The 12,104-nt window shown below is 44.7% G+C and overlaps 1 protein-coding gene across 1 annotated transcript; it reads right to left on the bottom strand.

The window, feature by feature from the left end:
* Positions 1–357: 357 nt before the first annotated feature.
* Positions 358–11,098, bottom strand: LOC138417911 (short palate, lung and nasal epithelium carcinoma-associated protein 2B-like). The gene is made up of 8 exons (XM_069548915.1): positions 10,839–11,098; positions 9,118–9,250; positions 7,748–7,849; positions 6,593–6,751; positions 3,177–3,258; positions 2,066–2,129; positions 1,105–1,175; positions 358–536 (listed from the first exon to the last, which is right to left on the bottom strand). The coding sequence occupies exons 1-7, from the start codon at positions 10,984–10,986 to the stop codon at positions 1,132–1,134; spliced, it is 732 nt and encodes a 243-aa protein (XP_069405016.1). The 5' UTR covers positions 10,987–11,098; the 3' UTR covers positions 358–536; positions 1,105–1,131.
* Positions 11,099–12,104: the final 1,006 nt, after the last annotated feature.

The raw sequence follows: 12,104 nt of genomic DNA, 5'->3' as shown, positions 1-12,104 counted from the left end.
CCCTGTAACCTCGATATGTCTCTTGTCTTCTATGAGCCTCAGTTTCCTCATCTGTACAATGGGGACAAGAACAGAAGGGTGTTGTGAGGAGGTCATGAGGTCAGGTGTGCTGGGGAAGGCAGCCCTCCATCATGGTGGTGCTGTAGGGAAGCAGAGTGAGGCTGTCTCTATGACACCTCAGGTCACTTTCTTGCCTAGCCTGGGCCTCAGTGTTCCTGCTTATAAGACAAGGAGCTGAGGCTGGATAATCCCCAAACTCCTTTCCTGCTTTGGATCCAGGTCTCTGCTTACCTGGTTGCACATATCCCACATTCCCCAAAATCCCAATGGAAGGAATGCAACAGGGCACACAGGAGGTGCTGAAAAGGCTTTTTATTGCTGGGGGTGGAGGGTGATAAGCATAGGACGTCCTGACTGTGAGCACGAGGGTCTGAGAGGTGTCCTTTGATTGGGCTCAGTTGTCACTCCTGGGGGATGGTGGCAGCACTGACTGTTCCAGAGGGAGACGGTACAGAGATTCACTTAAGTCCTGGAGTCTGAAAGGAGACCCCGGTGTGAGGCATGGATGCTCCAGGGCCCTTACCAGCTCCTGCATTCAGCAGGCACAGCTCCCGGAGTACTTCCTCACAAACCCTGCGAGCTCTGAGGCTTGGGGAGGGACTGGCACCTGTAGTTTGGGGTCTTTCTCTGGCACCTGGCACTGACCCCTCCTCATCCCTTCACCCTCCCAACCCCTCACCTTAGCAAAATAGCCAATGTGAAAAGACTGATCAGGGCCCAGAGGAGCCAGGGCTCAGGGCTCAGTGTATGATCAGGATCAGGAATCAGACTGAGATGCGATCTAGTCTCTATCTGTGACCAGTGTCAGGGCTGAGTCAACAACTGGAGTCAAAGCTCAGTGTGACTATTTCGGGCTCTGTCAGGGAGCAGAATTGAGCACAATCCGCGTGTCTGATTTAGGGTCAGGAGGTGGTCTGTGACCGAGATCAGGGCTGAGTCTGCCACTAGAGAAAGAGGAGAAGCCAAGCTTGTTTCTGCTTCTCCACGGGACCCTGTGGGGGGTCTCATCCTCTCTCAGCCCGGGGCCCTGGACCCAGTCCTCACCAGCAGGCGGGCATCCCAGTGGTTTCCTCAACTGCCCTCTCCAGTTTCATCCTGGGTGTCCTGAGTTTCACCTGAAGGAACACAATGAATAGCAGTTCTCACGCTCCAGCACTGGAAAGCCGAACACAAATCAGACAGTGACTGCCAGCCTGCAGCAGGTCAGACTGGACAGCCACGGGACCGCTTGTGTGTCACTCCATCTATCTGAGCCTCAGCTAGTCCATCTGTGAAATAAGTATCATGACACTACCCATCCCCACAGGGTCTTTGCAAGGATCCAATGAGATAGTATGTAAGAAGCACAGATCGATGGTCCAACGTACTGTGTCTGTGGCTATTTTCTAGAACTGCCTCCAGGACCCTGATGCTTCTCTCATCCCATTTCTGTTGCCCACAGCCCCAGCAACCCCAGCCATACCAGAGACCCAGGTCAAGGAAAGCTCCCGCGGGCTGGGGGGAGAGGGGGGAACCACACCTCTTCATAAGAAGGGAAAGGGAAGGGGCGGTTTTTATCATCAATGCCTACTGGATATTAGGCTTTTTCTGCTTTTTCTTTAAATCCATTCATCAGCTAAGCCATGTTTACAATCTCTTTTCACCTGGGAGGAACCTGAGGCTCAGAGAAGCAGAGCCAGTTGACCAGGACTGCACAGTTGCTAAGTAGCAGATCCAGGGTTTGAATCCAGATCTGGCCCGTCCTCTTTCTCACATCATTCTGGGCATCAGGTTCTGCCAGTGGGACAAAGGAGGGCAGTAGAAGCTCTCAAAGGCTGACAGAGACCCTCAGTCTCTGGAGGGACCCCTCCAACCACACTCTCCTGGCTTGCTCAGGGTGAAGGGTCCTCAGCTTCTCCAGGATCCCCTGACCAGACCTGCTGGTGCTGTAGGCATAGAGTGGCATGCCATCCCCGGTGAGGCTGCAGAGGGAGCCCCCTCCTCGCTTCCCCAGGCTGTGACTTACCGATGAGTTTCTCAACACACTCTGCATCCAGGCTTTCAAGGAGCTTGAGGAATCGTGGGCACAGCTGAGGGTCATACAGAGCCAGGGGAAGAGAGAGAGACACACGCAGAGAGAATTGGAAAGAGGGAAGGAAAGAAAGAGGTGAGGAGGTGAGGAGGGAGAGGAGAGATGGGAGAAGGAAGAGGACTGGTTATTACCTGCTACGAGCACCCTGTCGCCACCCACAGAGATGCTCACTACTTGGGGCCTCAGAACTTCTGACCCTTAGGATTCTAGCACAGTGGAAACCTAGAAGGCCCATATCTGAGATCCAGAGGACACTAGAACCCTAAAATCCTCAGAACATTATAATCCCAGTACCTTAAGTATCTAGACTGTAAGTATCCCATATCCTTGTGCTCTTAGAAACCTTGTCCTTTGGACTCTGAAACCTCAAGGGTCAAATGGGGCCCTGGGAATCATAGAGAAGTGTTTCTCACAATTTTGTGTGCATACAACTCCTCGAGGATCTCGTTAAAAGGCAAATTAACGAGCAGCAGGTCTGGAGTGGCACCTAAGGGTCTGCATTCTAAAAAATGCCCAGGGAAGGTCAGTGCTGCTGGTCTGGCAACCATAGTTTTAGCAGTGACCCACCAGCTCAGTAAATCTCAGGGCCTCCTGGAGGATTAAAAAACAACAACAACAACCCCAGATTGCAAGCCCCCTTCCAGAGTAACTAATTTAGAATCTTTGGAATTTGGGGCACGTGGTACATACAGTTTTGTATATGATACATAGGAATCTGACCTATGATGTACGTAGTTTTGGTGTTTAAATAAATAAAGTAAAGTTGTATTGAAATAAGAAAAATATTAGCTGAAAGGCCAATTGGCAGTCCATGGGTATGGCAAATGGTTCAAGTGTGGGACCCAGTGATTTCAGCTCATGTTGGGCCGCTCTTCTCCTCCCCAGGCCAGGCTGAGTGAAGCGGGGCGGGGGGAGTAGCAGCTGACAACTCAAAGGGAAGTTGGCCCCTCAGAAAGGAAGGTGCCCAGAGAGTACAGCCCCCCCACGGAATGACACACCTGCCCCACCAGGTGCGGCTCTACACCCCCAGGAGTGGGTGGCTCACCTCATCCTGCACTACAGAGGACACCACACTTCTCGCAAGGTTGACTCCAAAGTCCACAACACTGTTGAGCAATCCAAAGCGTCTGGAGAAGAGAGGAAATTGATAAAGGTCAGTGAAGTTGGCAGAGCGGCCAAGGAGGAGCAGTGGGAAAGAGGGTGGAATATGGTGGAGCTCCCTGAAGTCAGGTGACTTGAGCCTCTACCCAGGGGGATCATCACTTAGAACCCTGTGGTTGACCAGCAGCCCACCCCAGTAGCTCATGAGCATCTCATCACAATCCTGAGACCTCATCCATCCATCCATCCATTCTTTATCCATCCATCCATCTAGCCATCCATTCATTTATTCGTCAGTATATATTTATAGAACACCAACTATATGCTGGGAACCAAGCCTGACTTAGGACACAGTGATGAACAAAGCACAAGCAGCTCCTAATATGTTACCTAAATATTAGATTGGTTAAAATGTTCATTTAGTGCTTTCTGTAACATCTTATGGAAAAACCCAAATAAATTTTTTGGCTAACCCTGCATTAAACAAGTTTTCCTAAGGCTTGCTCCTTCCCACTATCGGCTCTCAGCATAACTCTCACCACCTCAGGGCAGCCCTCTCTGACTGCTTGTCTAAGGTAGGACTTTGTATCAGTTTGTATCACAGCACTCTGTTAAGTGTGCTGCACTGCTCAGGGATCTTTGCCATCTGACATTTCCCGAGTGAGTTCTTTATTACTGGACTGAATGCTCTCCTGTCTGCCTTCCCCTCAAGAGCATAAGCTCCATGAGAGCACGGTCCTTGCTTGCAGTCACCATAAATTCTCCAGAGCTCAGAAAGGCAGCTGCTTGGCATAGAACAGATGCTCAACATGTTTTTGGCTGAAGGAAGACATGAAATAAACACACAACTAAATACATAATGACAACTTATGACAAGTATTGAGAAAGGTATGAGTAGATTTTCCAAGAGAGAAGAGGAGGAACCTTGTTTTAGACTCTGAAGGATGAGATGTACAATAAGACGGAATGTGGGAAAGGTGTTCGAGACTAGGTTCCAGAGCAGCCTGTGCACAGGCCTTGAGTGGAAGGAGTTTTTCTGAGACTCAGAGCAAATGCTAGTATGTCTAGAGCAGAGTGAGCAAGGGGGAGATCACAGTGATATGAGGGTGGATTCAGATCAGGCAGAGCCTCAGTGGCCTTGGGGAGAGCTTGAGATTCCACCCATGGCGGAGAGAAAACCCCCAAAAGGGTTTGGAGCAGCAGAGTGGAATGCCATTTCACAGATATGGACACAGAGACCCAGAAGGCTGGATGATTTCCCTGGGGCTATAGGCCAGGCAGTATCTAGCAGGGCTCAGGCATTTGGGCTTATATTAGTCTTTCCAAGTGATGATAGGCTGCAGGGCCTATCTTTGGTTTTGGGGGGTCCCTATGCAACCTGTGATCAGATCCCTTGTTGGAGCAGGATGGACTGACCTCTACTCATGGCTCAGCCTTGATACCTGTCAAAGCCAACCTGGCCTGTCTTCAGCTTCCAGACCACTCCTCCTCTCCCAGCCAGGAGCAGGGTCAGCCTTTTTCTCTCTACCATCTTCCCTGGGCAAAACCTGCTTTTTCAACCACACAGTTTAAGATCTAGATTTTGTAGGTTACTGGAGATCAGTGACTTAAATGGAGAAAACATTTCAAGGTCTCATTTTTGGAATCCTCATTGAGTGGAAGATGATTAAGGCACAATCTGAATTTTCCCTGCTAGAACCTGTAGCAGGGAAAATTCTTAAAGAAATGGGAATACCAGACCACCTGACCTGCCTCTTGAGAAACCTATATGCAGGTCAGGAAGCAACAATTAGAACCGAACATGGAACAACAGACTGGTTTCAAATAGGAAAAGGAGTACGTCAAGGCTGTATATTGTCACCCTGCTTATTTAACTTATATGCAGAGTACATCATGAGAAATGCTGGGCTGGAAGAAGCACAAGCTGGAATCAAGATTGCCAGGAGAAATATCAATAACCTCAGATATGCAGATGACACCACCCTTATGGCAGAAAGCAAAGAGGAACTAAAAAGCCTCTTGATGAAAGTGAAAGAGTAGAGTGAAAAAGTTGGCTTAAAGCTCAACATTCAGAAAATGAAGATCATGGCATCTGGTCCCATCACTTCATGAGAAATAGATGGAGAAACAGTGGAAAACAGTGTCAGACTTTATTTTGGGGGGCTCCAAAATCATTGCAGATGGTGATTGCAGCCATGAAATTTAAAGACACTTACTCTTTGGAAGGAAAGTTATGACCAACCTAGATAGCATATTGAAAAGCAGAGACATTACTTTGCCAACAAAGGTCCGTCTAGTCAAGGCTATGGTTTTTCCAGTGGTCATGTATGGATGTGAGAGTTGGACTATAAAGAAAGCTGAGCACCGAAGAATTGATGCTTTTGAACTGTGGTGTTGGAGAAGACTCTTGAGAGTCCCTTGGACTGCAAAGAGATCCAACCAGTCCATCCTAAAGGAGATCAGTCCTGGGTGTTCATTGGAAGGACTGATGCTGAAGCTGAAACTCCTATACTTTGGCCTCCTCATGTGAAGAGTTGACTCATTGGAAAAGACCCTGATGCTGGGAAAGATTGAAGGCAGGAGGAGGAGGGGATGACAGAGGATGAGATGGCTGGATGGCATCACCGACTCGATGGACATGAGTTTGGGTAAACTCTGGGAGTTGGTGATGGACAGGGAGGCCTGGTGTGCTGCGATTCATGGGGTCGCAAAGAGTCGGACATGACCGAGCAACTGAACTGAACTGAACTGAGCAGGGTTTACTCTTTTTGCCTGTTCCTAACTAGAGGCAAGAAGGTAAACACAATATATTATTATTATTGTTATTATCATTATTTGAGGGACAGTATATAATAAGAGAAGGGTCAGTTCTTCAAGTAGATGTAACAATGCTAAATGTGCATGTAACAGAGCTTCAAAAACCATGAAGCAAAAACAAATAAAGATTAAAGGTGAAATACACAACTTCACAGTTATGGTTTGAGAGGTCAACACTCAGGTCTTAGTAATGAGAAGACTCGAGAGACAGAAAATAAGGATAGATATTACTGTTACTGAAAGCTTAGTATGTGCTTGGCCAAATATTCTCTAAGTATGCTATGCATTTTCTCATTTGGTCAACATAGTAGCCTATGAGTTAGGTAATGTTACCAACCTTAGTATATAGATATGATAGCTAAAGCTTCTATAGGCTAAATTGATTACAAGACCCAAGTGAGTGGCAAAGCTAGCTTGACTCCAGAGTCTGAACTTTTTTTTTTTTAACCATACTCTGCTCCCTCCCAGGTAAGGAATAGGGCTGAAATTATGGGTCCCAGCTCCTCTGGAATTCCTTGCTCTGCTGAGATGTGTTGGCCTGACCTGTGCAGCACCGTGAGTGAGATGCTTTCTGGGTTGTTGGTGCATTCTCCCACGACCACCCTGGAGCCACCAGCCTCGGTATCAGTGTCAGTTTCAATGCTGACAGTAGTTTGGATGTCCACATTGAGGGCCAGGTCGACAATCTCACCCAACAGAGGCCTACAGGGAATAAGATTCACAGTGAACAGAGGTGGAGAAGTCTCTTCATGTTGCTTACACGAGTCTCTCTCTCTAGATGGCCATTGCATGGGATATCTATGGATAAAGTCAATAGTGCATAAATTTTTTATGAAATCTACATTCTTACATTAGGTATTACTTTTCTGGCCCCATGGGTTTCGCTCGTATGAAATTTTTATACAGTATCTCACCGATAAATAAAATAAAAATAATAGTTAACATTTCTTGAGCACAAACTGTGTTAAGTATTTCACAAAAGTCTTTTACTTGAATTAAGTGATTTAATCTTGACAGCAGTACCGTGAGGGGAAAAACACTATCATTATCTGTATTTTCGGAGTGAGGAAATGTTTGGTATAGAGAGGTTAAGTAACTATCCCAAGATCTCATATCCAATAAATGATGAAATCGCAGTACACTTGATTTATAAAGACTCTTCTACACATCTGCATTTTCCTTTTCTTCGTAGTTAAAAAGTAATTAAAATACTTAGGAATTATTGTTTCTAATATAACTTCTATAATTAATGAATTAATAAAATTCCTAATATAATTATAGTTTCCATATAATTTCTCATGCCTTTCATTACATACTGTACACTACTATATAGGCATATTGGTGACTGCTATTTAAAGAGAATCTTGAGAGACACAATGATGCTGGAGGAAACTTTGCCTAAGAGTTATAAATGTTCATGTCTTCTCAATTTTCAGCCATTATGATTAGATAAGTTTTATGATTTTGGAAATATATTTCATGGAGGATTTAAAAAAAGAGAGATTTAGTTCTGGGCAGTGTTTCTTAGAACATGTTAAATGTTAGGATTTAGGAGTTGCAAAGGCCTCCTTGTTTTACTGATTGGGAGACCAAGGCAGCAGATTCCACACTGGAGACCTATTGGCCATACCTCAGTGCCAAGACCTATTGGCCATACCTCACTGCCTCTCCCAACCCTCAGATGCTAAGGCTACTCACAGGTTCACGGTGATGTTAGCAGTGATGGGGATCTTCACGTCAGCACCGTTGTCAGAAGCTTCGAATGTGATATCCGGGACTTGGACATTCCTGATTCTCACCCTGTGTAAAAACCACAATTTACCCTTGTCACTCCTGACAGCCATTGCTTGGCTCTTCTCTATGCCAGCTTCGTGCTGAGTTTTGAGCCTCATGGACTTTGCCTGCTTTGGTCTTCATGAGAGCCCTGCTCAGAGGCTGAATTCTCTCCATTGGATGGCATGGCAGACTGAGGATCAGACAGCTGTGATTTCCTCAAGATGTCAAGGATGAATATGTGCCAGAGCCAGTATTTGTTTTTTTTGTTTTTGCTTTTAGCTGAAGTGTAGCTGCTTTACAATGTTGTGTTAGTTTCAGGTGGACAGCAGAGTGATTCAGGTAGAGATATGTATAATTACAGAGGTAATTTTATTTCAGATTCTTTTCCCCTATAGGTTATTACAAAATACTGAGTATGATTCCCTGTGCTATATAGTAGGTCCTTGTTGGTTGTTTACTGTATATATAGTAGTGTGTATATGTTAATGCCTGGAGTAGGAAATGGCAGCCCATTTCAGTATTCTTGCCTGCACAGTCCCATGGACAGAGGAGCCTGTTGGGCTATGGTCCATAGGGTTGTAAGGAGTTGGACATGACTGAAGCAACTTAGCATATGTTAATGCCAAACTCCTAATTTCTTCCCCACACTGCTTTCCCTTCTGGTAACCATGAGTTTGTTTCTTTGTCCACAAGTCTTTTTGTATAAGACCTTTTGTATCATATTTTAGATTCCATATATGAGTGGTATCATATGGTATATGTTTTTCTTCTGCCTGACTTACTTCATTTACTATGATAATCTCTATGTCCATCCTTTTGTTGCTGCAGCAGCATTATTTCATTCTTTTTATGCAGAGACAGAATTTGAACCCAGAACTGCTGACTCCCAGATGTTATGTGTGGAGCCACCTATGCGGTGTGAATTCTAATTTTCTCTCTCCTGAGGCCATTCAGACTTTTATACTCAGCTATATTCAGAGAAGAAAAGTCTTATTCCTTAGAAAAGGGACTTTAGGCATCAGCAAACAGATAGAGGTGAGGGAGAAGAGAATCTTCATCGTGACCCTGAAATCACAGAATGGGAGGGTCCAGACCCATGAGATGCTCACAGGCCCTGCAGCCCTGACTCTAATTTCCCCAAGATCTGGCAGAGCTGGCCTCAGACCACTTCTGCTCTGCAAAAACACACAAGGTTTGTTCATCTTTCTTTCTTTTATATTAAACTTACCTCCCCAAAGATATGTATTCTCTTTTCTGGGAGCAAAGATCTCCAACATGAAGCATCAACTCACCCTGTAAGGCTGTACACTACTTGAAAAATTCTAGAAATGAGTTGTTCCAACAAATTCTCTGTTTCCTGGGTCTCTTCCACCACCTCGTCTGAACACCTGGATTCCAATTCAGTCTTCAAATTCTGAAAGATAGCTGCAAAAACAATCTCCGTTCAGTGTAGTACACAACTTAAGAAGCAGTTCCTAGGCACCAGGTACTAATGAGACTACTTTCCTAGATTATTGTATTTCATTTCATAACACCTTCATAAAGTAGATATTACTATTACCTGTGATTTCAGATGAGGAAATAAAGGATCAAAAGATTAAGAAATGGGCCAAAGTTGCACAGCTAGGAGACCTTGTTCCTAGTATGCTGCCTTCATGCTAATATATGCTTATCATTTCAACAAAGCGATCAATCTGCTATTGAGCAGGGAATAGATATTGATTGCACATCAGATTCTAGTAGTGAAGATAAAGGAGATGCTGATACAAACTGAGCATAAAATAAGAAATGGAAAATGTAGAATCAAAGAAAAAATATGGCTCCAAATTATTAAAGTGGCAAGTAGGAGTCCTGGATAGCAGGCCTAGAAAGCAGTGATTCATTCAGGAGCAGGAGGACAGACAGTCCTAACAGAGGGTCTTTCAGAGAAAAGAGGGATTTGATAGAGGAAGTGGCATGGCAGATGTAGAATGGCACAGTTGAAAAGAGTTCAGAATATACGTGTAGAAAAGAATTCAAATGAGAAACAGGAAGGCAACAACGAGTTCAGAAAAAACCACACAAAAGGCTACAGGAAAAGATATGCAATCAGAGTACTCCAATTTGGCTCTGTAATAGACAATATCTACCTAATTATAACAGAGGCGGAAACTCCCTCTGGTCCTATAGATAATCCAGACACTTCTGCTTCTGAGCTCAGTTTTGTCAGCACTGAAACTGGAAAGTGGGTCCCTTTGAAGTTTGCCCAAGCCCTGGCAAGGTTTGAAAGGCCGTCATATACAGAAATTAGTTTCTCCTATAAAGAATGTTTCTCAGGGTGCCGGTAATATTTCCGGAAATTGAAAAGAAGGCCAAGTTCTTTCAAGAAATCAGAATTACAAGGACGTATGATTAACTAGAAAGGTAGGTAATTTTAAAGCTACCTAGGCTAGGTAGGAATTCTTTTCTAGTTAGTTAATACAAAGTACTAAGAAAATTGAATAGCCCAGCAAGAGAATATGCTACAAATATAAATAAAACATTTAAGTTAAACCTGTAAATGACTAATAAAATATGAAAAATATGAGTGAATTTTTCATAATTAGAAAAAAGGAAAGTGACATGAATTATAACCTTTCTTCTGTGAGATTGGCAAAAAATTCAGCTGTCCAAAACAGTGCTGTCAGGGAAGCGGAATAAAAGGTAATCTCACAGACTCTTGGAGAAAATATTAGCATAGGGTATTATTTGTCAATATCTACTGTAATTTCAAATATGCATACTTTTGAACTTTTGAAATGTCACTTTGAGGAATTAATCCTACAAATATATTAGCAAAGTTTACCACGATATAAGATGTAAAGTGATATTCAGTTAAGTGTTGTTTGTTTCTAGAAAAATAGTAAACAATTAGTCACCTCTCTTAGTAAACAACCCATAAAGAGGGCCCCTGCTATATAGCCTCTGGTAATACAGGCACAGTATTTGGCAGGAAGCTCCCAGGTGCCACTGACCATCACGATTGTTGACTCACTTTCAAGTGCACTGTCGAAGGTGTCAAGTCCTCTCTCAAGGCCAGATTGCAGCTTCCTCAGAACATCATTTCCACGAATGTCAAGAAGAGATGCTGAGGTCCCAGCAAGCAGGCCGCACAAGAGAACAAGTTTCCAAAGCTGAAACATCTTGTCCTGACACCTGGACAGTTATGGGAGGATCAGGAGTGAGAATTAGCCACGGGGAAACGGTATCTTTGATGAGCACCTATCACACTGACACTCAGCAGTCCTTGACGATAGACGTGGTTATCGCCTCTGTTTCAGATGGGCAGCCCAGGTCAGGAAGTTAGAGCAACTTGCCCAGAGATAAACAACTAGTGAAAGAAGGAGATACTATTTGAAAAGTCATGCCTGACTCCAGGTCAGAGCTCTTTACCACATGCCGGCTTCTCTGCCTGGAACATTTGTCTCTTCTTTTCATTTTAACCTGAGTCACTTCCTACTGACTCCAAATTCAGTAAGACATCATGTCCTCTAGGAAGATCACTCTAGACTCCCCAGAGTCTAGGTTAGGGGGCCCCACTCCACCATCTTGCTGCATTCATTGTATGACCACAGTCCTGGGTACCAGTTAGGGAAGACTTGGCTGCCTTTCCTATCATGCTGTGCACCCCTTAGGGGAGGGATTGTGACGTATCTCACTATTGAATTCATTACACATAGTGAAAAACCCTGATCCTTGCTCAGTACAACAAAATAAAGTTTGCTGAATAAAAGTATGAGTAAATAAATGGGCACCACATCATGAGCCTGCTTTGCTTGTCAGTTTGGCACTTGTCCTAATTGAATCTATTTCTTACTTTGCTCTAATCAAGATAGAAATGAACTGAATTAGACCAATCCCTCTGCCTCAAGCCCCACAGCCTTCTGAAGGCCTTAGGTGGGGTGACATTAGGTGGAAAGCCCGCCGGTCATGGGTTTGGAGGAAAATACTTACGGAGTCCTTGCTCGCCTGCACAGCCTCCTGAATTCCGCTGGGTGTTGAGGCCCTTATATCTTCCAGAGAGCGATGGGCAGGGAGGCTGCCCCCGGAAACAAGCCGTGTGTCCAGAGCCATCCAAGGAGACTCCAATGAAAATAACCCCTGTCCAGAGTGAATGCAGAGAGACTTCCGAAGCAAAGGTCACCCAGGATGATTGAATTGGAATCGGTGGATATGGAGAGGACTTAGTGCCAAGACTAAAAGCAGGTTCTCATGCTGCCAAGACAGTGGCCATTGCAAGTGGGGGCTGGGATAAAGACTG

The sequence above is a fragment of the Ovis canadensis genome, chromosome 13, assembly GCF_042477335.2.
Source record: "Ovis canadensis isolate MfBH-ARS-UI-01 breed Bighorn chromosome 13, ARS-UI_OviCan_v2, whole genome shotgun sequence".
In the NCBI taxonomy this organism is placed as follows: domain Eukaryota; kingdom Metazoa; phylum Chordata; class Mammalia; order Artiodactyla; family Bovidae; genus Ovis; species Ovis canadensis.
Note: the sequence above shows the minus strand (reverse complement) of the source record. Positions and strands in the feature narration are given on the sequence as shown.